At 53.6% G+C, this 27803-nt stretch overlaps 2 protein-coding genes across 2 annotated transcripts; both read left to right on the top strand.

The window, feature by feature from the left end:
- Positions 1-30: 30 nt before the first annotated feature.
- FBXL19 (F-box and leucine rich repeat protein 19) lies at positions 31-14769 on the top strand (the record flags this gene model as incomplete). The annotated part of the gene is made up of 5 exons (XM_084540504.1): positions 31-377; positions 3108-3271; positions 6195-6350; positions 8904-9110; positions 13844-14769. Coding segments are annotated over 5 exons (1113 nt in total), but the record flags the coding sequence as incomplete, so codon positions are not given.
- Positions 14770-17332: 2563 nt separating this feature from the next.
- On the top strand, positions 17333-27797 carry LOC311429422 (histone-lysine N-methyltransferase SETD1A-like; the record flags this gene model as incomplete). Its single annotated transcript, XM_084540503.1, has 7 exons — positions 17333-17420; positions 19999-20151; positions 21191-21289; positions 22707-22977; positions 23978-24081; positions 24845-25016; positions 27238-27797. Coding segments are annotated over exons 2-7 (1344 nt in total), but the record flags the coding sequence as incomplete, so codon positions are not given.
- Between the last annotated feature and the right edge of the window lie 6 nt (positions 27798-27803).

Raw genomic sequence — 27803 nt, 5'->3', positions numbered from 1 at the left:
ATCCCCCCCCCCCCCCCCTTCAGCCCCCCTTCCTCCTCCTCCTCTTCCTCCTCTTCCTCCTCCTCCTCCTCCTCCGACGATGACGACGAAACCTCCCCGAACGCCCCCTCCTCGCCTCTCCCCGCCCCCCCTTTACCCCCCAAACCCCGTCAGCGTCCCCCCCCGGGGGTTTTTGGGGTCCCCCCCCCCCAAAACCAACGGGTTTGGGAGCGCCACGTGGTGCGGCCCCCCCCGGCCAGCCCGGACCCCGACCGCCTGCCCCTGGACAGCGGGGCCGCCCACGTCATGCAGCGCGACGTCTGGCTCGCCGTCTTCCTCCACCTCTCCTCCCGCGAGCTCTGCGTCTGCATGAGGGTCTGCCGCACCTGGAGCCGCTGGTTCGTACTGGGAGGGGCGACTGGGAGCACTGGGAGGGGGTTTGGGGTCGTTATGGAGGTGTTTGGGGTCACTAGGGCGCATTTTAGGGTCGTTGTGGGGGCTTTAGAGGCACTTAGAGGGGCTTTAGGGGACGCTTAAAGGTGCTTTGGAGGAGATCTAGGGGTACTGGGAGTACTGGGAGGGGTTACTGGGAGCACTGGGAGGGATTTGGGGTCACTAGGATGCATTTTAGGGTCATTTTGGGGGATTTAGGGTCACTTGTAGGGGTTCTAAGGGCACTTAGAAGGGCTTTAGGGACGCTTAAAGGAGCTATGGAGGGGTTTTAAGGGCACTGGGAGCACTGGGAGAGGTTACTGGGAGCACTGGGAGACACTGGGAGGGCGTTTGGGGTCGTTATGGGAGCTTTAGGGTCACTGGGAGCACTGGGAAGGGTCACTGGGCACCCTGGGAGGGGTCCCCGGGGGTGCTCGCCGTCTTCCTCCACCTCTCCTCCCGCGAGCTCTGCGTCTGCATGAGGGTCTGCCGCACCTGGAGCCGCTGGTTCGTACTGGGAGGGGCGACTGGGAGCACTGGGAGGCACTGGGAGGGGATTTGGGGTCACTAGGGTGCACTTTAGGGTCACTACAGGGGGCTTAAGGTCACTTAGAGGGGCTTTAAGAATGATTAAAGATGCTTTGGAGGAGATCTATAGGTACTGGGAGCACTGGGAGGGGTTACTGGGAGCACTGGGAGACACTGGGAGGGGTTTTGGGGTCACTATGGGGGATTTAGGGGCACTTAGAGGGGCTTTAAGAACAATTTGAGGGGCTTTAGGGACACTTAAAGGAGCTATGGAGGAGATTTAGGGGTACTGGGAGCACTGGGAGGGGTTACTGGGAGCACTGGGAGACACTGGGAGGGCGTTTGGGGTCGTTAGGGGGGCTTTAGGGTCACTGGGAGCACTGGGAGGGGTCACTGGGCGCACTGGGAGGGGTCCCCGGGGGTGCTCGCCGTCTTCCTCCACCTCTCCTCCCGCGAGCTCTGCGTCTGCATGAGGGTCTGCCGCACCTGGAGCCGCTGGTTCGTACTGGGAGGGGTGACTGGGAGCACTGGGAGGGGGTTTGGGGTCATTCCGGGAGCTTTTGGAACACTTACATGGTCTTTAGGGTCATTACAGAGCCTGTAAGAGCACTTAGAAGGAGTTTAGAGACGCATAAAGATGGTTTGGAGACAGTTTATGGGCACTGGGAGCACTGGGAGGGGTTACTGGGAGCACTGGGAGGCACTGGGAGGGGATTTGGGGTCATTACGGGAGCTTTTGGGACACCTATGTGGCCTTTAGGGGCATTTATATGGGCTTTAAGGACACCTAGAAGGGGTTTAGAGATACTTAAAGGTGCTTTGGATACACTTTAGGGGCACTGGGGGCACTGGGAGGGGTTACTGGGAGCACTGGGAGGGGTTTTGGGGTCATTACGGAGGCGTTTGGGGTCACTAGGGTGCATTTTAGGGTCATTACAGGGGGCTTAGGGGCACTTAGAGGGGCTTTAGGGACACATAAAGATGCTTTGGAGATGGTTTATGGGTACTGGGAGCACTGGGAAGTGTTACTGGGAGCACTGGGAGGCACTGGGAGGGGGTTTGGGGTCACTATGGGGGATTTAGGGTCACTTAGAGGGGCTTTAGGGGCACTTACAGGGGCTCTAATGACACTTAGAGGGGCTTTAGGGATGCTTAAAGGTGCTTTGGAGGAGATTTAGGTGTACTGGGAGTACTGGGAGGGGTTACTGGGAGCACTGGGAGGGATTTGGGGTCACTAGGATGCATTTTAGGGTCGTTTTGGGGGATTTAGGGTCACTTGTAGGGGTTCTAAGAGCACTTAGAAGGGGTTTAGGGACACTTAAAGGAGCTATGGAGGGGTTTTAAGGGCACTGGGAGCACTGGGAGGGGTTACTGGGAGCACTGGGAGACACTGGGAGGGGGTCTGGGGTCATTACGGGGGCTTTAGGGTCTCTTAGAGGGGTTTTGGGGGCATTGTAGGGGCTTTAGGGACACTTAAAAACCGTTGAATCGCCCAAATTTTGACGTTCCTCAAATTTTGGGTTCCTCTCAACCTCAGATTGCCCAAATTTGGGGTTTTCTCTAAATTTGGGGGTTTTCTGAGTTTTGGAATCATCCAAATTTTGGGGTTTTCTAAATTTTGGGATCCCCATACCGTTCGAACCACCCAAATTTACGGGTTTTCCCGATTTTCGGTTCTCCTACAGCATAGAATCGCCCGATTTTCGCCGTTTTTTCAATTTTCGACTTTCCCTCAATTTCAGATTGCCCAAATTCGGGGTTTTTCTCTAATTTTTGGGGCTGTTCTAACTTTTGGGATCTCCGTACCATTAGAATCCAACAAATTTATGGGTTTTCCCGATTTTCGGTTCTCCTAAAGCATTGAATCGCCCAATTTTTGACGTTTTTTTTAGATTTTTGGGTTTCCCTCAACCTCAGATCACCGAAATTTGGGGTTTTCTCTAAATTTTGGGATTTTCTGAGTTTTGGGATCACCCAAATTTTAGGGTTTTCTAAATTTTGGGATCCCCATACCCTTTTAATCAAAGAAACTTAACGGGTTCTCCCAATTTTCGTCTCCCTTAAAGCATAGAATCGCCCGATTTTCGCCGTTTTTTCAACTTTCGACTTTCCGTCAACCTCAGATTGCCCGAATTTGGTTTTTTTCTCTAATTTTGGGGTCCCCCCAGGTGCTGCGACCGCCGCCTGTGGACCCGCATCGACCTGAGCCGCCGGGCGGCCGTGACCCCGTCCATGCTGAGCGGGATCGTGCGCCGCCAACCCGCCAGCCTGGACCTCAGCTGGACCGGCATCTCCCGCAAGCAGCTCTCCTGGCTCATCTCCCGCCTCCAGGGTGGGCTTTTGGGGTTTTTTTTGGGGTCCCCGTAGGGTTTTGGGGTGCTACAGGTAGTAGGGGGCGTCCCACGGGTTGTAGGGTCAAGAGGGTGTTGGGTGTCGTGGTGACAACTCAACGCGTCGTTGAGTTTTTGTTGGGTATATTGGGTATCCAAGAGTTTGGGGGAGTCCCTATAAACGTTTTGGGGTCCCTATTAGGGTTTTTGGGGTCCCTATTAGGGTTTTTGGGGTCCCTATTAGGGTTTTTGGGGTCCCTATAGGGTTTTGGGGTGCTACAGGTGGTAGGGGGCGTCCAACGGGTTGTAGGGTCAAGAGGGTGTTGGGTGTCGTGGTGACAACTCAACGCGTCGTTGAGTTTTTGTTGGGTATATTGGGTCTCCGAGAGTTTTGGGTGTCCCTATAAACGTTTTGGGGTCCCTATTAGGGTTTTTGGGGTTTTCTGGGGGTTTTGGGGTGCTGCGGGGTGTCCCACGGGTTGTAGGGTCAAGAGGGTGTTGGGGGTTGTGGTGGCAACTCAACGCGTCGTTGAGTTTTTGTTGGGTATATTGGGTATCCAAGAGTTTGGGGGAGTCCCTATAAAAGTTTTGGGGTCCCTATTGGGGTTTTTGGGGTCCCTATTAGGGTTTTGGGGGTTTCCTGTAGGGTTTTGGGGTGCTACGGGCGGTGGGGGGCGTCCAACGGGTTGTAGGGTCAAGAGGGTGTTGGGGGTTGCGGTGGCAACTCAACGCATCGTTGGGTTTTTGATGGGTGTCTTGGTTGTCCATGGGTTTTTGGGTGTTCCTATAAAAGTTTTGGGGTCCCCATGGAAATTTTAGGGGTCTCCATTGGGTTTTTGGGGTTTTCTGGGGGTTTTGGGGTGCTACGGGGTGTCCAACGGGTTGTAGGGTCAATAGGGTGTTGGGTGTGGTGGTGGCAACTCAACGCGTCGTTGAGTTTTTGATGGGCGTCTTGGTTGTCCATGGGTTTTTGGGGTTCCCTGTAGAAGTTTTGGGGTTTCCCAGTTGGGTTTTGGGGTTTTCCAGTGGGATTTTGGCGGATCCCAGTTGGGTTTTTGGGTTTCCCGGTTGGGTTTTTGGGTTTCCCGTTGGGTTTTTGGGGTTTTTAGTTGGGTTTTGTTGGTTTCTAGTTGGGTTTTGGTGGATCCCGGTTGGGTTTTTGGGGGTTTCTAGTTGGGTTTTGGGGTTTCTAGTTGGGTTTTGGTGGATCCTGGTTGGGTTTTGGGGGTTTCTAGTTGGGTTTTTGAGGTTTCTAGTTGGGTTTTGGTGGATCCCAGTTGGGTTTTTGGGTTTCCCGTTGGGTTTTTTGGGTTTCTGGTTGGGTTTTTGGGTTTACCGGTTGGGTTTTTGGGGTTTTTAGTTGTGTTTTGTTGTATCTCATTGGGTTTTTGGGTTTCCCGTTGGGTTTTTGGGGTTTTTAGTTGGGTTTTGTTGTATCTCATTGGGTTTTGGTGGATCCCGGTTGGGTTTTTGGGTTTCCTGGTTGTTTTTTTGGTTTCCTGGTTGGGTTTTTTAGTTTCCCGTTGGCTTTTTGGGGTTTTTAGTTGGGTTTTGTTGGTTTCTAGTTGGGTTTTTGGGTTTCCCATTGGGTTTTTGGGGTTTTAGTTGGGTTTTGTTGGTTTCTAGTTGGGTTTTGGTGGATCCCGGTTGGGTTTTTGGGGTTTCTAGTTGGGTTTTTGGGTTTCCCGGTTGGGTATTTGGGTTTCTAGTTGGGTTTTTGGGGTTTCTAGTTGGGTTTTTTGGGTTTCTACTTGGGTTTTGGTGGATCCCGGTTGGGTTTTTGGGTTTCCTGGTTGGTTTTTTGGGGTTTTTAGTTGGGTTTTGTGAGTTTCTAGTTGTGTTTATTGTATCTCAGTGGGGTTTTGGTGGATCCCGGTTGGGTTTTTGGGTTTCCCGTTGGGTTTTTGGGTTTCCCAGTTGGGTTTTTGGGTTTCTAGTTGGTTTTTTTTTGTATCTCATTGGGTTTTTGGGTTTCCGGGTTGGGTTTTTGGGTTTCCCGTTGGCTTTTTGGGGTTTTTAGTTAGGTTTTGGTGGTTTCTAGTTGGGTTTTTGGGTTTCCCGGTTGGGTTTTGGGGGTTTTTAGTTGGGTTTTGTTGGTTTCTAGTTGGGTTTTTGTGTTTCCCGGTTGGGTTTTTGGGTTTCTAGTTGTTTTTTTTGGTTTCCCGGTTGGGTTTTTGGGTTTCCCGTTTGGTTTTTGGGTTTCTAGTTGGGTTTTGGTGGATCCAGGTTGAGTTTTTGGGTTTCTAGTTGGGTTTTGGTGGATCCCGGTTGGGTTTTTGGGGTTTCTAGTTGGGTTTTGTTGGTTTCCCGTTGGGTTTTGGGGTTTCTAGTTGGGTTTTGTTGTATCTCGTTGGGTTTTGGTGGATCCTGGTTGGGTTTTTGGGTTTCTAGTTGGGTTTCGTTGGCTTCTAGTTGGATTTTTGGGTTTCCCAGTTGGGTTTTTGGGTTTCTAGTTGGTTTTTTTTTGTATCTCATTGGGTTTTTGGGTTTCCGGGTTGGGTTTTTGGGTTTCCCGTTGGGTTTTTGGGTTTCCCGTTGGGTTTTTGGGTTTCCCGTTGGGTTTTTGGGTTTCCCGTTGGGTTTTTGGGTTTCCCGTTGGGTTTTTGGGTTTCCCGTTGGGTTTTTGGGTTTCCCGTTGGGTTTTTGGGTTTCCCGTTGGGTTTTGGTGGATCCCGGTTGGGTTTTTGGGTTTCGCAGTTGGGTTTTTGGGTTTCTAGTCGGGTTTTGTTGGTTTCTAGTTGGGTTTTTGGGTTTCCTTGTTGGGTTTTTGGGTTTCTAGTTGTTTTTTTTTTTGTATCTCATTGGGTTTTTGGGTTTCTAGTTGGGTTTTGCTGGATCCTGGTTGTTTTTTTGGTTTTCTGGTTGTGTTTTGTGCTTCCCCGGTGGTCTTTTGGGGTCACCCAGCGCGTTTTTTGTCCCCCCCAGGCCTTCGGGAGCTGGTGCTGAGCGGCTGCTCGTGGTGCGCGGTGTCGGCGCTGGGCACGGCCTCGTTGGCGTCGCTGCGGCTGCTGGACCTGCGCTGGGTGCCCGAGCTCCGCGACGCCCAGCTCCGGGAGCTGCTGCCCGCCGCCCCCGACAGAGGTACAGGGGCATTTTGGGGCGTTTTGGGTCATTTTGGGGAGTTTTGGGGTGTTTTGGGGTGTTTTGGGCATTTTGGGGGATTTGGGAAAAATGGGGGATTTTGGGGTTTGGGGGATGCTCCGCGACGCCCAGCTCCGGGAGCTGCTGCCCGCCGCCCCCGACAGAGGTACGGGGGCATTTTGGGGGGTTTTGGGTCATTTTGGGTCATTTTGGGTCATTTTGGGTCGTTTTGGGGCGTTTTGGGTCATTTTGGGGCATTTTGAGGGGTTTTGGGGCATTTTGGGGAGATTTGGGGGTTTTGAGGGGATTTTGGGGGGTTTTGGGGTTTGGGGGATGCTCCGCAACGCCCAGCTCCGGGAGCTGCTGCCCGCCGCCCCCGACAGAGGTATGGGGGCATTTTGGGGCATTTTGGGGTGTTTTGGGGCATTTTGAGGGGTTTTGGTGGATTTGGGGGAGATTTGGGGGTTTTTGGGGAGATTTTGGGGGGGATTTGGGGGATGCTCCGCGACGCCCAGCTCCGGGAGCTGCTGCCCGCCGCCCCCGACAGAGGTACGGGGGCATTTTGGGGGGTTTTGGCTCATTTTGGGGCATTTTGGGTCATTTTGGGTCATTTTGGGGGGTTTTTGGGGAGATTTGGGGGTTTTTGGGGAGATTTGGGGGATTTTGGGGAGATTTTGGGGGATTTGGGGGGGATTTGGGGGATGCTCCGCGACGCCCAGCTCCGGGAGCTGCTGCCCGCCGCCCCCGACAGAGGTATGGGGCATTTTGGGGCATTTTGGGTCATTTTGGGGCATTTTGGGGCATTTTGAGGGGTTTTGGGGCATTTTGAGGGGTTTTGGTGGATTTGGGGGAAATTGGGGATTTTGGGGTTTGGGGGATGCTCCGCGACGCCCAGCTCCGGGAGCTGCTGCCCGCCGCCCCCGACAGAGGTACGGGGGCATTTTGGGGCGTTTTGGGGCATTTTGGGTCATTTTGGGGGGTTTTGGGGGATGGATAGAAATTGGGGGGATTTGGGGGATTTTGGGGAAATTGGGGAATTTGGGGGAAATTGGCGGTTTGGGGGGATTTGGGGGGAAATGGGGGATTTGGGGGAAAAAGAGGGAATTGGGGGAAATCGGAAAATTGGGGGATTTGGGAAAAATGGGGAGAAATTGGGGGAAATTGGGGATTTGGGGGAAATGGGGAATTTGGGGAGATTGGAGGGACTTTGGGGGGGAATTGGGGGTTTTGGGGGGACAATTTGGGGGGATACGGGAGGGAAATGGGGAGGTTCTGGGGGAGAATACGTGTTTTTTTTAAATTTTTGGACAAGATGGTTTTTTGGGGGAAAATACGGCTTTTTCGGGAAAAATATGTTTTTTTGGGGGGATAATATGGGTTTTTGGGGCACAAAATGGGATTTTGGGGTCCCCAGGCCCCCCCCCGAGCCCCGTGGGCGCCTCCCCAACCTGGAGGGGGGGGACAATGGGTGGCTTTTTGGGGACATTTTGGGGTTTTTAGGGACAATACGGGATTTTTTGGCCAAAATACGGGACTTTTGGTAACAATGGGGGATTTTTGGGGTAAAAAGCGGGGTTTTTGGGTTTTCCTAACCTTTTTTCTCCCCCCCCAGGCCCCCCCGAGCCCTGTGGGCACCTCCCCAACCTGGGGGGGTACAATGGGGGGGATAACGGGTGGCTTTTTGGGTACAATTTTGGAGTTTTTGGGGACAATATGGGATTTTTGGGGCACAATACTGGATTTTTGGGGTAAAAAGCGGGCTTTTTGGGTTTCCCTAACCTTCCTCTCCCCCCCCAGGCCCCCCCGAGCCCCGGGGACGCCTCCCCAACCTGGGGGGGGGGGACAAAAGTGGGGAAGGTTTGGGGGACATAGGAGTAACACGGATGGGTTTTGGGTACAATAGTGGGGTTTTTAGGGATTTTGGGGCACAATACTGGATTTTTGGGGTAAAAAGCGGGGATTTTGGGTTCCCCTAACCTTTTTTTCTCCCCCCCCAGGCCCCCCCAAGCCCCACGGGCACCTCCCCAACCTGGGGGGGGGGGACATGGGGCTAACACAGATGACTTTTGGTGGGGTTTTTGGGGACATTATAGCTTTTTTTGGTAACAATGTGGGGTTTTTGGCCACAATACTGGATTTTTGGGGTAAAAAGCGGGGTTTTTGGGTTTCCCTAACCTTTTTCTCCCCCCCCAGGCCCCCCCGAGCCCCGGGGACACCTCCCCAACCTGGGGGGGGGCACAGGAATCATAGGGGACACAGGGTGACAATGGGTAGCTTTTGGGTACAATGGCGAAGTTTCTAGGGACACGTTGGGATTTTTGGGGTAAAAAGCGGGGATTTTGGGATCTCCTGACCTTTTTTCTCCCCCCCCAGGCCCCCCCGAGCCCCGCGGGCGCCTCCCCAACCTGGGGGGGGGCCACAGGAGTCATTGGGGTCATGGGGTAACACGGATGGGTTTTGGGTACAATGCTGGGGTTTTTGGCCACAATACTGGATTTTTGGGGTAAAAAGCGGGGATTTTGGGATCTCCTGACCTTCCTCTCCCCCCCCCAGGCCCCCCCGAGCCCCGCGGGCGCCTCCCCAACCTGGTGGAGCTGCGCCTGGCGGGGCTGGAGGTGACGGAGGCGTCGCTGCGCCTGGTGGCCCGCCACGCGCCCCAGCTGGCCTCCCTCGACCTCAGCCACTGCGCCCGGCTCGGGGACGGCGCCCTGGGGGCCCTGGGGGGGCTGCGCCACTGCCTGGCCGAGCTCAACCTGGCAGGTGGGTGATTTGGGGTGAAAAACGGCGATTTTGGGGCATTTTGGGTCATTTTCGGGCATTTTGGAGACGTTTGGGGGGAGGAATTGGGGTGTTTTGGGGACGTTCTGGGGACATTTTGGGGCACCTTGGGGACATTTTGGGACACTTGGGGACATCTTGAGACACTTGGGGACATTTTGGGGAGAAATACGGGCATTTTGGGAAAATTTGGGTCACTTTAGGGCGTTTTGGAGGGTTTTGGGGACGTCTTGGGGACATTTTGGGGGACATCTTGGGGGAGTTTGGGACACCTTGGGGACACTCTGGGGACATTTTGGGACACTTGGGGGGGCTTGGGGACATTTTTGGGAGATTTCAGGACATTTTGGGGAGATTTCAGGACATTTTGGGACATTTGGGGATGTTTTGGGGGCGTTTTGGGGGAGGAATTGGGGCATCTTGGGGATGTTTTGGGGACGTTTTGGAGCACGTTGGGGACATTTTGGGACATTTTGGGACATTTTGGAACATTTGGGGACGTTTTGGGGACATTTCAGCAATTTTGGGACATTTTGGGCACATTTCAGCACATTTTGGGGACATTTCAGGACGTTTGGGGACATCTTGGGGCTGTTTGGGGGCTGTTTTGGGGCCGTTTGGGGGGGTTTGGGGCCACCTCAGCCACTGCGCCCGGCTCGGGGACGGCGCCCTGGGGGCCCTGGGGGGGCTGCGCCACTGCCTGGCCGAGCTCAACCTGGCAGGTGGGTGATTTGGGGTGAAAAACGGCGATTTTGGGGCATTTTGGGTCATTTTCGGGCATTTTGGAGACGTTTGGGGGGAGGAATTGGGGTGTTTTGGGGACGTTCTGGGGACATTTTGGGGCACCTTGGGGACATTTTGGGACACTTGGGGACATCTTGAGACACTTGGGGACATTTTGGGGAGAAATACGGGCATTTTGGGAAAATTTGGGTCACTTTAGGGCGTTTTGGAGGGTTTTGGGGACGTCTTGGGGACATTTTGGGGGACATCTTGGGGGAGTTTGGGACACCTTGGGGACACTCTGGGGACATTTTGGGACACTTGGGGGGGCTTGGGGACATTTTTGGGAGATTTCAGGACATTTTGGGGAGATTTCAGGACATTTTGGGACATTTGGGGATGTTTTGGGGGCGTTTTGGGGGAGGAATTGGGGCATCTTGGGGATGTTTTGGGGACGTTTTGGAGCACGTTGGGGACATTTTGGGACATTTTGGGACATTTTGGAACATTTGGGGACGTTTTGGGGACATTTCAGCAATTTTGGGACATTTTGGGCACATTTCAGCACATTTTGGGGACATTTCAGGATGTTTGGGGACATCTTGGGGCTGTTTGGGGGCTGTTTTGGGGCCGTTTGGGGGGGTTTGGGGCCACCTCAGCCACTGCGCCCGGCTCGGGGACGGCGCCCTGGGGGCCCTGGGGGGGCTGCGCCACTGCCTGGCCGAGCTCAACCTGGCAGGTGGGTGATTTGGGGTGAAAAACGGCGATTTTGGGGCATTTTGGGTCATTTTCGGGCATTTTGGAGACGTTTGGGGGGAGGAATTGGGGTGTTTTGGGGACGTTCTGGGGACATTTTGGGGCACCTTGGGGACATTTTGGGACACTTGGGGACATCTTGAGACACTTGGGGACATTTTGGGGAGAAATACGGGCATTTTGGGAAAATTTGGGTCACTTTAGGGCGTTTTGGAGGGTTTTGGGGACGTCTTGGGGACATTTTGGGGGACATCTTGGGGGAGTTTGGGACACCTTGGGGACACTCTGGGGACATTTTGGGACACTTGGGGGGGCTTGGGGACATTTTTGGGAGATTTCAGGACATTTTGGGGAGATTTCAGGACATTTTGGGACATTTGGGGATGTTTTGGGGGCGTTTTGGGGGAGGAATTGGGGCATCTTGGGGATGTTTTGGGGACGTTTTGGAGCACGTTGGGGACATTTTGGGACATTTTGGGACATTTTGGAACATTTGGGGACGTTTTGGGGACATTTCAGCAATTTTGGGACATTTTGGGCACATTTCAGCACATTTTGGGGACATTTCAGGACGTTTGGGGACATCTTGGGGCTGTTTGGGGGCTGTTTTGGGGCCGTTTGGGGGGGTTTGGGGCCACCTCAGCCACTGCGCCCGGCTCGGGGACGGCGCCCTGGGGGCCCTGGGGGGGCTGCGCCACTGCCTGGCCGAGCTCAACCTGGCAGGTGGGTGATTTGGGGTGAAAAACGGCGATTTTGGGGCATTTTGGGTCATTTTCGGGCATTTTGGAGACGTTTGGGGGGAGGAATTGGGGTGTTTTGGGGACGTTCTGGGGACATTTTGGGGCACCTTGGGGACATTTTGGGACACTTGGGGACATCTTGAGACACTTGGGGACATTTTGGGGAGAAATACGGGCATTTTGGGAAAATTTGGGTCACTTTAGGGCGTTTTGGAGGGTTTTGGGGACGTCTTGGGGACATTTTGGGGGACATCTTGGGGGAGTTTGGGACACCTTGGGGACACTCTGGGGACATTTTGGGACACTTGGGGGGGCTTGGGGACATTTTTGGGAGATTTCAGGACATTTTGGGGAGATTTCAGGACATTTTGGGACATTTGGGGATGTTTTGGGGGCGTTTTGGGGGAGGAATTGGGGCATCTTGGGGATGTTTTGGGGACGTTTTGGAGCACGTTGGGGACATTTTGGGACATTTTGGGACATTTTGGAACATTTGGGGACGTTTTGGGGACATTTCAGCAATTTTGGGACATTTTGGGCACATTTCAGCACATTTTGGGGACATTTCAGGACGTTTGGGGACATCTTGGGGCTGTTTGGGGGCTGTTTTGGGGCCGTTTGGGGGGGTTTGGGGCCACCTCAGCCACTGCGCCCGGCTCGGGGACGGCGCCCTGGGGGCCCTGGGGGGGCTGCGCCACTGCCTGGCCGAGCTCAACCTGGCAGGTGGGTGATTTGGGGTGAAAAACGGCGATTTTGGGAAAATTTGGGTCGTTTTCGGGCGTTTCGGAAGGTTTTGGGGATGTCTTGGGGACATTTCAGGGGACATCTTGGGGGGGTTTGGGGACATCTGGGGGATGTTTTGGGGCACTTGGGGGGGCTTGGGGGGCCTTGGGGAATTTTGGGGAGAAATACAGGGATTTGGGGTCATTTTGGGTCATTTTCGGGCGTTTTGGAGACGTTTGGGGGGAGGAATTGGGGTGTTTTGGGGACGTTCTGGGGACATTTTGGGGTACCTTGGGGACATTTGGGGGACGTTTTGGGACACTTGGGGACATCTTGAGACACTTCAGGAATTTTGGGGAGAAATATGGGGATTTTGGGTCATTTTGGGTCATTTTAGGGGGTTTTGGAGACGTTTTGTGGGGGTTTAGGGGGAGGAATTGGGGCATCTTGGGGGGGTTTGGGGACACTTGGGGGACATTTTGGGGCATCTTGGGGACATCTTCAGACACTTGGGGAGATTTCAGGACATTGTGGGACATTTTGGGGAGATTTCAGGACATTTTGGGACATTTTGGGTCACTTTGGGACGTTTTGGGGGAGGAATTGGGGCATTTTGGGGACATTGTGGGGGATGTTTTGGGGCACCTTGGGGACACTCTAGAGCCATTTTGGGACACTTGGGGGGGTTGAGGCCGTTTTGGGGACATTTCAGCAGATTTTGGGACATTTTGGGTCACTTTGGGGCGTTTTGGAGACATCTTGGGGACGTTTTGGGGCATCTGGGGGACATTTTGGGGCACCCTGGGGACACCCTGGGGACATCTTGAGACACTTGGGGACATTTTGGGGACATTTCAGCAGATTTTGGGACATTTCCTCCCCAAACCCTTTTTAACCCCTTCCTCCCTAAAATCCCTTTTTAACCCCTTCCTCTCCAAACCTCTTTAACCCCTCCCCCAAACCCTTTTAACCCCTTCCTCCCCAAAACCCTTTTAACCCCCATTTTTTTAACCCCTTCCTCCCCAATTTGTTTTTAACCCTTTTCTCCACCCCCAAACCCTTTTTAACCCCTTCCTCCCCGAATCCTTTTAACCCCTTCCTCCCCAAAACCCTTTTAACCCCCCCTTTAAACCCCTTCCTCCCTAAAATCCTTTTTAACCCTTTCCTCTCCAAACCTCTTTAACCCCTCCCCCAAATCTTTTTAACCCCTTCCTCCCCAAACCCTTTTTAACCCCTCCCCATTTTTTAACCCCTTCCTACCCCAAATCCTTTTTAACCCCTTCCTGCCCAAACCCTTTTAACCCCTTCCTCCCCAAAACCCTTTCAACCCCCAATTTTTTAACCCCTTCTTCCCCAAACCCTTTTAACGTCTTCCTCCCCCTTCCAAACCTTTTTAACCCCTTCCTCCCCGAACCCTTTTAACCCCTTCCTCCCCGAACCCTTTTAACCCCTTCCTCCCCAAAACCCTTTTAACCCCCATTTTTTTAACCCTTTCCTCCCCAATTCGTTTTTAACCCTTTCCTCCACCCCCAAACCTTTTTAACCCTTTCCTCCCCAAACCCTTTTTAACCCCTCCCCATTTTTTTAACCCCTTCCTACCCCAAATCCTTTTTAACCCCTTCTTACCCCGAATCCTTTTTAACCCTTTCCTCCCCAAATCCTTTTTAACCCCTTCCTACACCCCCCCAAAAAACCTTTTTAACCCCTTCCTCCCCAATTCGTTTTTAACCCTTTCCTCCACCCCCAAACCCTTTTTAACCCCTTCCTCCCCAGGCTGCCCCCGCCTGACCGACCAGTGCCTGCCCGCCCTCCGCCGCTGCCCCCGCCTGCGCCGCGTCGACCTCCGCTCCTGCCGCCTGGTCAGCCCCGAGGCCTGCGCCCGCCTCTGCCAAAACCCCCCCCCGGGCCCCCCCGGCATTGGGGGTGGGGGTGGGGGTGGGGGGAGTGGGGGTGGGGGGGGCGCCCCCCGCTTCCGAGCCCCCGAGGAGAAGCTGCTGCTCAAGGACAGCTAGGGCAGGGCCCCCCCGGGGGGAATTTGGGGGACCCCCCCGGGATTTGGGGACACCCCCTTGGACTTGGGGACCCCCCCAGTTAATGGGGACCCCCCCATGGATTTGGGGTCACCTCCGGGATTTGGGGACCCCCCCAGTTAATGGGGACCCCTCTAGAATTCGGGGACCCCCCCAGGGACTTGGGGACCCCCCCAGGACCAATGGGGCACCCTCCAGATTATGGGGACCCCCCCGTCAATGGGGGCCCCCCCTAAGGACTTTTGGGGACCCCCTGGAATTTGGGGCCCCCCCCAGGACATGAGGACCCCCGCTGAAGACTTGGGGACCCCCCCAGGACCATTGGGGACCCCCCCCCTTGAATTTGGGGTCCCCCAAGGACTTCAGGACCCCCCCCGGGACCATTGGGACCCCCCCAGAATTTTGGGGAGCCCCCCACGGATGACGAGGACCCCCCCAAAACCATGGGACCCCCCCCAGGAAGATGAGGACCCCCCCCAGAAGATGGGGACCCCCCCCCCCAAAATATTGGGGACCCCCCTGGATGCTGGTGAGCCCCCGCTTGGACTTTGGGGACCCACCCCAGAATTTTGGGGACCCCCCCCCAAAAAAATTTGGGGACCCCCTCGAATTTTGGGGACCCCACCCAGGACTTTGGGACCCCCCAATTTGGGCCAAAACCCCCCAAAATCGGGGCTGGGACCCCCCAAAAAAATTTGGGGACCCCCCCTTTGCCCTTCCCCCCCCCCCCCCCCCCCAACGAGGTTCCTTCATTAAAGCTATGCACTGATGGGGGAGGGGCAGCGTGACCACGCCCCCTCGGAAGCCCCGCCCCCTTAAGCCCCGCCCCATCACAACCACGCCCCACTGTTTAAGCCCCGCCCCCTTCCAAAGCCCCGCCTCCTGTGGCCAAGCTGGGGGCAACCTCAGGGATAGGAGGGGGCGGGGCTTTGCGTGGCCACGCCCCCTTGGTAGAAAAGGGGCGTGGTTGTAGGGGCGTGGCTTATTGGCCACACCCCTTTGTGGGCGGGGATCCACGGGGGGGCTCTTAAAGGGGAAGGGGCAGCTTTGGTGGCAGGGGGAGGGGCTCGCCTTGGCCACGCCCCCTTCTGGGCGGGGTTAGTAGAAGCCCCGCCTTCTATGGGCGTGGTCATAGCAAGCCACGCCCCCTTCCTGCCGCGGGGGGCGGGGCTTTTATACTTGAATCCTCGAGACTTGAATGGCGGCCGGGGGGGGAGGGGAGGGGCCCCAAATTGGCCCCGCCCCCTTAGGACCAAAGCTGCCCCGCCCCCCTCTTCTGGCCACGCCCCCTCCCGGGATTTGGGGGGTGGGGGGAGGGGCTGGAAAGGGGCGGGGCTTAAAGGGTGGGGGGCGGGGCCCCCGCGGCGCCTCCGCCAATAAAAGGTCGTTGTTTTTTTTTTTTTTTTTTTTTTTAACAAAAAAATTGCCCAAATTTGTCAGTTTGTGGTTGGGGGAGGGGTGTCCGGGTCTGAAAACGTCCCAAAATAACCCGAATTTTCCCAAAATATCCCAAAATGTCCCCAAAATATCCCAATATCCGCAAATGTCCCTAACCTAAACTCCCCAAAATAGCCAAAATGTCCTGAAATATCCCCAAATATCCTGGAGTATCCCAAAATTAAAGGTCCCTAAATACCGTGAAACGTCCCCAAATAGCCCAAAATGTTCAAAAATACCCCAAAACGTCCCAAAGTGTCTTAAAATATCCCTAAGCTTTCCAAAATGTCACAAAATAACCCAGATTGTCCCCAAATATCCTCAAATTTCCCCAACTATCGTCAAATATCCTGAAATGCCCCCAAATCCATCAAAATGACCCCAAATATTCTGCAAAATCTCAAAAGAAAATGGCCCGAAATGTCCCAAAATGGCCCCAAATATCTCAGAACGACCCAAAATGGTTGGAAATAGCCCCAAATGGCCCCAAACATCCCCAAAATATCCTAAAATAAAATTGCTCAAAGTGTCCCCCAAATATCCCAAAAGAAAATGTCCTAAAATGTCCCCAAATTGCCCCGAAATAGCCCCAAATTGCCCCAAAATAGCCCCAAATAGCTCCAAAATAGCCTAAAATATCCCAAAATGTCCCCAAAACATCCCGAACTGTCCCCAAATATCCCCAGTTGTCCCCCAAATGCCCCCAAATATCCTAAAACATCCCAAATTGCCCCAAAACATCCCAAATTGGCCCAAAATATATCAGAATATCGTAAATTATCCCCAAATTTCCCCATTTTCCCCCTTTTTAGCGCAGAATCCCCTCCCAGCTCCCCCCCCAGCTCCTCCCCTTTCCCATTAATGCCTTAAATTTCCCCGAAATCCCACAGATATGCAAATTTATGCAAATCAAGCCACGCCTATCTCCCCTCTGACCCCGCCCCCTCAGCCCCGGGCCCTGCGCAGGGCGGGGGCGCGCGGCGGGAGGGCTCTGCGCATGCGCACGGGTGGGGGCGGGGGGAGGAGGGAAGCGGCGCATGCGCCCTGCGCTGCATGGGCAAAGGGCGGCGTCACGGCGGGGAACTGCGCGTGCGCGGCGGGCTTCTGGGAGGGCGGGGGCGGAGGGGCGGGGGCGGAGCATGCGCAGTGCGAGCGCGCGGCGGGAGGGCGGGGGAGCCAGTTGGGCGGGGAGGGAGTTGGGCGAGCGTTGCGCATGCGCAGTGCGGGCGCGGCGGCCGCTCGGCAGATTCGCCACGCGCTCCAAATTAAAAATAAAATTAAAAATTAAAAGAAAAGGGGGAAAATGTGGGAGAAGGGATAGGAAGTGAGGCGAAATAGCGGAGAAACGGTGAAAAATATTAAGGCAGCGGGGCCAAACGGCGCAGTAGGGGCGGAGCAGCCGATTCGCCACGGGGCTATCGGCAGATTCGCCACTAGATATCGCCGTCCTTATCGCTGCGGCGACGACGCAGGTCGTTACGGGGGGGTTTATCGCGGAGGGGGTGGGTTTAAAAGTGGAGGGGGTGATAACGGAGCGGCTTTGATAAGGAAAAGGGGTGCGGGGAGCGCTTCGCTTCCGTGTCGAAAGTGCGGCTCGCCTTCGCTCTCGCGATAATCCCCGCGAGCTCCGCCGTTGGCCACGCCCCCTCCTCCTCCTCCCTCCCCGCCCCCTCCCCTCACCGGGTCCCGGCCCCGGCGGCGGCGGCGGCGGCGGCTCCGCTCCCGGCCCCCCCCCCCGGAGCCCCCCCCCCCAGCTTTGGAGCCCCCCCCCCTCGGAGCCCCGCCCCCCCCGGAGCCCCCCCGCCCCCCCCCCGTCATCGTCGGACCCCGCCCGGCCCCGCCCCGCCCGGCTCCGGCGTCCCGCGGGGGGCGGCAGCGGGCAGGTGAGGGGGGGGGGGGGAGGGGGTTTTGGGGGGGGTTTTGGGGGGATTTGGGGGGGTTTTGGGGGTGGGGGGGGGTTGGGGGGGTGTAGGGGGAGTGGGGGGGAAGGGGGGGTGAGGGGGGTGTGAGGGGAGGGGGGGGAGGGGGATTGGGGGGGTTTGAGGGGGATTTGGGGGGGTTGGGGGGAATTTGGGGGGGTGAGGGAAATTTGGGGGGTTCCAGGGAAAAGTTGGGGTGAGGGGGGCGTGGGGGGGCTGAGGGGGTTTAGGGGGACAGGGGGGTTCAGGGGGACAGGGGGGGTTGAGGGAAATTTGGGGGGGTGAGGGGAATTTGGGGGGGCTGAGGGAAATTTGGGGAGGTGAGGGAAATTTTGGGGGGATGAGGGAAATTTGGGGGGTCTCAGGGAAAAGTTGGGGTGAGGGGGACGTGGGGGGCTGAGGGGGTTTAGGGGGACAGGGGGGGTTGAGGGGAGCAGGGGGGCTGAGGTAAATTTGGGGGGGCTGAGGTAAATTTGGGGCGTTCCAGGGAAAAGTTGGGGTGAGGGGGAAATGGGGGGGCTGAGGGGAATTGGGGGGCTTGAGGGGGTTGAGAGGGACGGGGGGGTTCAGGGGGACAGGGGGGTTGAGGGAAATTTTGGGGGGGTGAGGGAAATTTGGGGGGTCCCAGGGAAAAGTTGGGGTGAGGGGGAATGGGGGGTGGCTGAGGTAAATTTGGGGAGAGCTGAGGAAAATTTGGGGGGTCTGAGGTAAATATTGGGGGTTTTGGAGGGAAAGTCGGTGTGGAGGGATTGGGGGGGGCTGAGGTAAATTTGGGGGGGGTTGAGGTAAATTTGGGGGGGTTGAGGTAAAAATTGGGGTTTCAAGAGAAAAATTGCGGTGAGAGGAACCGGGGGGGGGCTGAGGTAAATTTGGGGGGAGTTGAGGTAAAATTGGGGGGGCTGAGGTAAATATTGGGAGTTTTGGAGGGAAAGTCGGTGTGAGGGGACTGGGGGGCTGAGGTAAATTTTTGAGGGGCTGAGGTAAATATTGGGGATTTTGGGGCAAAATTGGTGTGAGGGGAGCGGGGGGAGTCTGAGGTAAATTTTGGGGGGGGTCTGAGGTAAATTTTGGGGAATTTGAGGAAAAAGTTGGTGTGAGGGGATCTTGAGGGGGGGGGCTGAGGTAAGTAGTGAAAAACTGAGGTAAATTTGGGGGGGGCTGAGGTAAATTTGGGGGGGCTGAGGTAAATATTGGGGGTTTTGGAGGGAAAATTGGTGTGAGGGGGGTTGTGGGGGGGGAGTCTGAGGTGAATTTGGGGGGGGTCTGAGGTAAATATTGGGGAATTTGGGGAAAAAGTGGGTGTGAGGGGATTGGGGGGGGTCTGAGGGAAATATTGGGGGCCTGAGAGGAACGGGGGGGCTGAGGTGAATTTGGGGGGCTGAGGTAAATATTGGGGATTTTGGAGGGAAAATTGGTGTGAGGGGATTGTGGGGGGGGGAGTCTGAGGTAAATTTGGGGGGGCTGAGGTAAATTTTGGGGGGATTGAGGTAAAAATTGGGGATTTCGGGGGAAAAGTGGGTGTGAGGGGATCGGGGGGGGTCTGAGGTAAATTTGGGGGGGTTGAGGTAAATTTTGAGATTTTGGAGGGAAAGTTGGTGTGAGGGGATCCGGGCGGGGGGGGGGGGTGAGGGAATTTTGGGGGGCTGAGGTAAATATTTGGGATTTTGGGGGAAAGTCGGTGTGAGGGGATTGTGGGGGAGGGCTGAGGTAAATTTTGGGGGGACTGAGGAAAATATTGGGGAGTTGAAGTAAATAGTGGGGTTTGGGGGAATTTATGGCGTTTTGGGGGCAGATCTGTGAGGTTTGGGGGGGATCTTTGGGGTTTGAAGGGGAGTTACGGGGGGATTTTTGGGGTTTTGGGGGGATTTGTCAGGTTTGAGAGTAAAATTTGTGGGGTTTGGGGGGTATTTGTGGGGCTTGAGGGGGAGATCTATAGGGTTTGGGGGAATTTGTGGGGTTTGGGGGTAAAATTTGTGGGCTTATGGGGGGATTTATGGGGTTTGGGGGGATCTTTGGGGTTTGAAGGGGAATTAATGGGGTTTGGGGGGGATTTGTGGGGTTTGAGAGTAAAATTTATGGGGTTTGGGGGGGTTTGAGGGGGAATCAATGGGGTTTGGGGGGGATTTGTGGGGTTTGAGAGTAAAATTTATGGGGTTTGGGGGGGTTTGAGGGGGAATCAATGGGGTTTGGGGGGGATTTGTGGGGTTTGAGAGTAAAATTTATGGGGTTTGGGGGGGATTTGTGGGGTTTGGGGGTAAAATTTGTGGGTTTATGAGGGGATTTATGGGGTTTGAGGGGGAATTAATGGGGTTTGGGTGGGATTTGTGTTTGAGAGTAAAATCTGTGGGATTTGGGGGGATTTGAGAGTAACATTTATGGGTTTTGTGTGCGAATTTATAGGATTACGAGAGAAATTATGGGATTATGAAGGAATCCTTGTACTTTGTGTTGAATTTACGGGGTCAAAGCAACCTGTGGGTACCAGGGGGGGTTTATAGGGTTGCGACCACCCCCCTGACCCCTTTTTTTTTTGACCCCCCAGTGTCAATGAGGCAGAATGGAGCCGGAGCCGGGGGCTGAGAGCCAGCGGGCCCCCAGCGCGCCCTGGCGCAGCTACAAGCTGCTGGTGGACCCCGCGCTGCGCCGCGCCCCCCAAAAAGTCTACCGCTACGATGGCGTCCACTTCAGCGTCCCCGTGAGTGCCCCCCCGGATAATTAACGCCCCCCGCTAATTAAGCGGACTCTCACCTCGCTAACGAGACCTTCCGCTCGTTAATAGCCCTTACCGTTAATGAGAAGCGGCCCCGCAAACGGAGCGCCCCCCCCCCTGTAATGTTAAGGGGGAGAAAATCATATAAATGGGTTATGGGGTTTTGGGGTTTTTTTTGGGGGTGTTTAAGGGGTTTGTAAATGATTATTTGGGGTTTTGAGGGTCCTCACAATTTGGGGTGCCCCATAAGTGTCTAATAGGGACCCTAAAATTGTCCTAAAAGTGATTTATAGTCCAGGAAACCCCATAATTAAGGGTATTTTGGGGTGTTTGTGGGGTTTGTAAACGAATATTTGGGGTTTTGAGGCTCTTCACGGTTTGGGGTGCCCTATAAATATCCAATGGGAACCCCAAAATCATCCTGAAAGTAATTTATAGTTTGGGAAACCCCATAATTGAGGATATTTTGGGGTGTTTTGGGGGTTTGTAAATCAATATTTGGGTTTTTGAGGCTCCTCAAGGTTTGGGGTGTCCCGTAAATGTTTAATAGAGACCCTAAAATTGTTCTAAAAGTGATTTATAGTCCAGGAAACCCCATAATTGAAGAGATTTTGGGGTGTTTAAGGGGGTTGGAAGTTAATATTTGGGGTTTTGAGGGCCCTCACAATTTGGGGTGCCCCATAAATATCTAATGAGGACCCCAAAATTATCCTAAAAGTGCCTTATAGTCTGGGAAACCCCATAATTGAGGATATTTTGGGGTGTTTTTGGGGTTTGTAAATGAATATTTGGGGTTTTGAGGCTTCTCACAATTTGGGGTGCCCCATAAATGCCCAGTAGGGACCCCAAAACCATCCTATAGGTGCTCGATTATTTGGGAAACCCTATAAATAGGGCAATCGGGATATTTTGGGGGCATTTATGGGGTCGTACGTCAACGTTTTGGGATGGACGAACCCCCTAAGATAATTTTGGGGTGGTTTTGGGGTTTTCGGGGAGGTGTTCACCCTGATTTCCCCTATAGGATTCCGGGTACCGCCCCGAGGGCGACGTGCGGGACCCGCGGCCCCGCCGCATCTGGGCCAAGCACCGCGACCTCTCCTTGCCCGTCCCCAAATTTAAGGTGAGTTTGGGGCTTTTTGGGGTTTCAGCGGGATTTGGCGTTTCATTGGGGTTTTGGGATCTCAGTGGGATTTGGGAATTTCCATGAGGTTTTGGGATCTCAGCGGGGTTTTGGGATTTCAATGGGATCTTGGGATTTTAGTGGGATCTTGGGGTTTTGGTGGGGTTTGGGGGATTTCAGTGGGATCTTGGGATCTTGATGGGATTTGGGATCCCGAGGGGGATCTTAGGATCTCAACGGGATCTTGGGATCTCAACAGGGTTTGGGATTTTCAGTGGGATCTTGGGGATCTCAACTGGATCTTGGGATCTTAACGGTTTTGGGGATTTTCATTGGGATCTTGGGGATCTCAATGGGATCTTGGGGTTTCATCGTGGTTTTGGGATCTCAACGGGATCTTGGGATTTCAATGGGACTGGGGGATCTCAATGGGATCTTGGGGTTTCAGTGGGATTTTGGGGATCTCAATGGGATCTTGGGGTTTTCAATGGGATCTTGGGATCTCAGTGGGGTTTGGGGTTTTCAATGACATTTTTGGGATCTCAACGGCATCTTGGGATTTCATCAGGGTTTTGGGATCTCGATGGGGTTTTGGGGATCTCAAGGGGATCTTGGGATCTCAACGGGATCTTGAAATTTCACTGCAATTTGGGGATCCCAACAGGATTTGAGGATTTTAGTTGGGATCTGGTGATTTTAATTGGCATTTGGGGATCCCAATGGGGATTTTAATGGGGATTTGGAGATTTTAATGGGATTTTAATGGAGATTTGGGGATTTTAATGGGGTTTTAACGGGGATTTGGGGATTTTAATGGGATTTTAATTGGGATTTGGGGATTTTAATTGGGATTTGGGGATCCCAATGGGGATTTTAACGGGGATTTGGGGATTTTAATGGGATTTTAATTGGGATTTGGGGATTTTAATGGGATTTTAATGGGGATTTGGGGATTTTAATGGGATTTTAATGGGGATTTTGGGATTTCAATGGGGATTTTAATGGGATTTTAATGGAAATTTGGGGATTTCAATGGGATTTTAATTGGGATTTGGGGATCCCAATGGGGATTTTAATGGGGATTTGGGGATTTTAATGGGATTTTAATGGGGATTTGGGGATTTTAATGGGATTTTAATGGGGATTTTGGGATTTCAATGGGGATTTGGGGATTTCAATGGGGATTTGGGGATTGTAAGAGGGATTTCAATGGGGATTTGGGGATTTTAATGGGGTTTTAACGGGGATTTGGGGATTTTAATGGGATTTTAATGGGGATTTGGGGATTTTAACAGGGATTTTAATGGGGATTTGGGGATTTTAATGGGATTTTAACGGGGATTTTGGGATTTCAATTGGGATTTGATGATTTTAACCGTCATTTGGGGTTCCCCTCTCCCCTCTTCCCACCCCGCAGCTGGACGAGTTCTACGTGGGCCAGATCCCGCTGAAGGAGGTGACCTTCGCCCGGCTGAACGACAACGTCCGCGAGGCGTTTTTGGCCGAAATGTGCCGAAAATACGGGGAAGTGGAGGAGGTGGAGATCCTATTGCACCCCAAAACCCGCAAGCACCTCGGCCTCGCCCGCGTCCTCTTCGCCAGCACCCGCGGCGCCAAGGAGACCGTCAAGCACCTCCACAACACCCCCGTCATGGGCAACGTCATCCACGTGCAGCTCGACATCAAAGGTCTGCTTTTTCTCCTCGCTTTCGGGGCAAAAAACGCCTTTTTTGGGGTTTCGGCCGGGGGTAGAAATCCCAAAAAGGGATTTTCGGGGTTTCGCGCAACCAAAATCCTGTGAATTTTCGCAGTAGGGAAAGTATTCCAAGCTCATCGTCAGCGGGACAAATGCTCCTTTTTTAGTGTTTTGTGACCCAAAAATCCCCAAAATATCCTTTTTTAGGGTTTTGTGCCTCTAAAAATCCCCAAAGATCATTTTTTGGGGTTTCACGCAACCAAAATCCTATAATCTTCCCCTATAGGGAAGCAAAGGATGAAGTACTACAAGCTCATTGTCAATGGGGCCAAATGCTCCTTTTTAGGGTTTTGCACCCCTAAAATCCCAAATTCTCCTTTTTTAGGGTTTTGTGTTCCTAAAATCCCCAAAGATCATTTTTTGGGGTTTTGCGCAACCAAAATCCTGTGAATTTTCGCAGCAGGGAAGCAGAAAATGAAGTATTTTGAGCTAATCAACTGCCAAACGCTCCTTTTTTAGGGTTTTCTGACCCTAAACTTCAAAATGCTCATTTTTTTTAGGGTTATTGTGACCTTAACATCCCAAACGCTCCTTTTTTAGGGTTTTTAACCCCAAAACCCTCCAATTCCCTTATAGGGCAGCAGCGGATGAAGTACTACGAGCTCATTGTCACCGGGTCCTATTGCTCCTTTTGTAGGATTTTTGCGCTTCTAACGTCAGAAATGCTCATTTTTGTAGGGTTTTTGTTCCTGTAAGCTCCCAAATGCTCCATTTTTAGGGTTTTTAACCCCAAAACCCTCCAATTCCCTTATAGGGCAGCAGCGGATGAAGTACTACGAGCTCATTGTCACCCGGTTTTATTGCTCCTTTTGTAGGATTTTTGCGCTTCTAACACCAAAAATGCTCATTTTTGTAGGGTTTTTGTTCCCGTAAGCTCCCAAATGCTCCATTTTTAGGGTTTTTAACCCCAAAACCCTCTAATTCCCTTATAGGGCAGCAGCGGATGAAGTACTACGAGCTCATTGTCAATGGGGCCTACACGCCCCAAACCGTCCCCACCGGGGGCAAGGCGACGCCGGGGGACAAGGCGGAGGCGGTAAGGGGGGGCCCCCCCTGCCCCCCCCCCCAAATTTTTGGGGTTTGGGGTCTTTGGGGGTTGCCCCGTGCCCCCCCCATTGTTATAGGGTCTGGGTTGGGGCCCCCACCCCGTTATCTCCACCCTATTTCCGCCCCGGGGGGGTATTTACCCCCCCCCCAACTCCCCCATTTGCCCCCCGGGGTGTATTTACCCCCCCCCAATCCCACTTTTACCCCCCCCAATCCCCTTTTTACCCCCTACCTCAACCCCATTTCCCCCCTGGGGGGCATTTAACCCCCCCCCAACACCCCCATTTCCCCCCTGGGGGGTATTTACCCCCCCCAATCCCACTTTTACCCCCCCTATCCCCTTTTTACCCCTTACCTCAACCCCATTTCCCCCCTGGGGGGCATTTAACCCCCCCCAAATCCCCCAATTTCTTCCCCCAGGGGGTATTTACCCCCCCCAACTCCCCCATTTCCCCCCTGGGGGACATTTATTGCCCCCCAACTCCCCCATTTGCCCCCTGTGGGGCATTTAACCTCCCCCAAACACCCCCATTTGCCCCCTGGGGGGTATTTAACCCCCCCAAACACCCCCATTTGTCCCCCGGGGGCCATTTATTGCCCCCCAACACCCCCATTTCCCCCCTGGGGGGCATTTAACCCCCCCCAAACACCCCCATTTACCCCCCAGGGGCCATTTATTGCCCCCCAACACCCCCATCTGCCCCCCGGGGGGGTATTTACCCCCCCCCAACACCCTTTTTTGCCCCCCCCAGCCCGAGTCCCGCCGGCGGCACTCCGCCGACAGCGCCTTCGGCTCCGGGAGCACCCCCGGCAACGGGACCCCCGAGCCCCCCGGGGGGGCTTCGGCCCCTTCCAGCCCCCCGGCGCCCCCTACGGCACCCGCGGCACCGCCTACGGCCAGGACACCGCATACGGGGCCGGAAGGTAACGGGGGCACCGATTTGGGGTTTTTTTGGGGGGTTTTGGGGTCGTTTTTGGGGTTTTGGGGTCATTTTTGGGGTTTTGGGGTCGGTTTGGGGGTTTTGGGGTCAGTTTGGGGGTTTTGGGGTCGGTTTGGGGGTTTTGGGGTCAGTTTGGGGGTCAGGTTTGAAGGTTTTGGTGGTTTTGGGGTCGGGTTTTGGATTTTAGGGTTTTGGGGGGTTTTGGGGTTTTTGAGGTTTTGGGGTTGTTGGGTTTTTGGGATTGTCAGGGTTTTGGGGAGAGTTTGAGTTGGGTTTTGGGGTCAGGTTCTTGGGTTTTGGGGTTGGTGGGTTCTTGGGTTGGGGGTCGCGTTGTGGGGTTTTGGGGTCGTGTTGGGTTTTTCGGCTTGGCTGGTTTTGGGGTCATCGGGTTTTGGTGTGCATTTGAGTTGGGTTTTTGGGGTCAGGTTATTGGGTTTTGGGGTTTTGGGTTTTTTTTAGGCCGCGTTGTTGAGTTTTGGGTCTCAGGGTTGGGTTTTTATGGTTTTTTTTGGGCCGCATTTTTGGGTTTTGGGTCTCAAAGTTGGGTTTTTATGAGTTTCTGGTCACATCATTGGGTTTCTTGGTGGTTTTTGGGTCTCGTCGTTCGGTTTTTGGGTCTCATCGCTGGGTTTTTATGATTTTTGAGGGCCACGCCATTGGGTTTTTATGGGTTTTTGGTCACATCGTTGAGTTTTTATGGTTTTTGGGCCACCGTGTTGGGTTTTTGGGCCACGCAGTTGGGTTTTTATGTTTTTTTGGGCTGTACTGTTGGGTTTTTATGGGTTTTTAATGGGTTTTTATGTTTTTTATATGGGTTTTTATGGGTTTCTATTTTTTTTATGGGTTTTTGGGTCACATCGTTGGGTTTTGGGTTTCGGAGTTGAGTTTTTATGGGTTTTTGGGCTGCAGCATTGGGTTTTTATGGCTTTTTGGGTCAAGCCGTTGTTTTTTTATGGGTTTTTGGGTCACACTGTTGGGTTTTTATGGGTTTTTGGGTCACGCCATTGTGTTTTGGGTTTCGGAGTTGGGTTTTTATGGGTTTTTGGGTCACATTGTTGGGATTTTGGTCACGCCATTGTATTTTTATGGGTTTTTGTGTCGCGCTGTTGGGTTTTTATGGGTTTTTAATGGGTTTTTATGGTTTTTATATGGGTTTTTAATGGGATTTTATGGGTTTTTGGGCCGCGCTGTTGTGGTTTTTTGTTTTTTTGGGTCACGCCATTGGGTTTTTATGGCTTTTTGGGTCACGCCGTTGGGTTTTCATGGGTTTTTGAGTTTTGTTGTTGGGTTTTTCTGGGTTTTGGGGCCGCGCCATTGGGTTTAGGGTTTCGGAGTTGGGTTTTTATGGGTTTTTGAGTTTTGTTGCTGGGTTTTTATGGGTTTTTGGGCTGCGTTGTTGGGTTTTTGGGCCGCGCTGTTGGGTTTTTCTGGGTTTTTGGGTCGCGCTGTTGGGTCTTTATGGGTTTTTATGGGTTTTTATGGGTTTTATATGGGTTTTTATAGGTTTTTGTGTCGCGCTGTTGGGTTTTTATGGGTTTTTATGGGTTTTTATGGGTTTTTATGGGTTTTTATGGGTTTTTATGGGTTTTTATGGGTTTTTATGGGTTTTTTTTTATGGGTTTTTGTGGGTTTTTTTTTATGGGTTTTTATGTTTTTTTTTTTATGGGTTTTTATGGGTTTTTTTTAATGGGTTTTTATGGGTTTTTATGGGTTTTTATGGGTTTTTATGGGTTTTTATGGGTTTTTATGGGTTTTTATGGGTTTTTATGGGTTTTATATGGGTTTTTATGGGTTTTTATGGGTTTTATATGGGTTTTTAGTGGGTTTTTATGGGTTTTTGTGTCGCGCTGTTGGGTTTTTATGGGTTTTTATGGGTTTTTATGGGTTTTTATGGGGTTTTTATGGGGTTTTTATGGGTTTTTATGGGTTTTTATGGGTTTTTATGGGTTTTTATGGGTTTTTAGTGGGTTTTTAGTGGGTTTTTATAGGTTTTTGTGTCGCGCTGTTGGGTTTTTATGGGTTTTTATGGGTTTTTATGGGTTTTTATGGGTTTTTATGGGTTTTTATGGGTTTTTATGGGTTTTATATGGGTTTTTAATGTTTTTTTCTGGGTCTTTGTGTCGCGCTGTTGCGTTTTTATGGCTTTTTAATGTTTTTTTTTAATTTTTTTCTTTCCTCACCCCCTCTCCCCCCCCCCCCCGCAGACACCCCTTCCCGGCCGACCCCTTCTTCCCCCGCCGCCCCTCGGCCGCCCCCCCCCAGCCCTTCCGCCCCTCCGACCCCTACCTGCCCTACGGCCGCTACCAACGCCACGCCTCCGCCGACGCCCGCCTGCCTTCCTCCTCCTCCTCCTCCTCCTCCTCCTCCTCCTCCCACCGCCGCCGCACCCCCCGCGAAGACGAAGCCACGCCGCCCCCCCCCCCTTCCTCCTCCTCCTCCTCCTCCTCCTCCTCCTCTTCCTCCTCCACCACCTCCTCCTCCTCCTCCTCCATCCCCGCCACCCCCCCGGCCTACCCCCAACCCGACCCTTATTTCGGGGGCTTCCCCGCCCCCCCCGAAGCCCCCCCGCCGCCCCCCCCCGAGCCCGATTTCCGCCTCCTCCCCGCCGCCGAGACCTTCGCCGCCAACTCCTTGCCCCCCACCGAGCTCCTCGCCCCCGACCCCCCCGGGGACCCCCCGGGGGCCACCCCGCCGCCTTCCTCCGCCGAGCCTCCTCCTCCTCCGCCCCCCCCCTTTGCTCCCACCCCCCCTGCCGCCCCCGTTACCCCCC

This window comes from Aythya ferina (assembly GCF_964211825.1).
Source record: "Aythya ferina genome assembly, contig: HAP1_SCAFFOLD_1024, whole genome shotgun sequence".
Taxonomy (NCBI): domain Eukaryota; kingdom Metazoa; phylum Chordata; class Aves; order Anseriformes; family Anatidae; genus Aythya; species Aythya ferina.
This window is presented reverse-complemented; position numbering and strand designations above follow the sequence as displayed.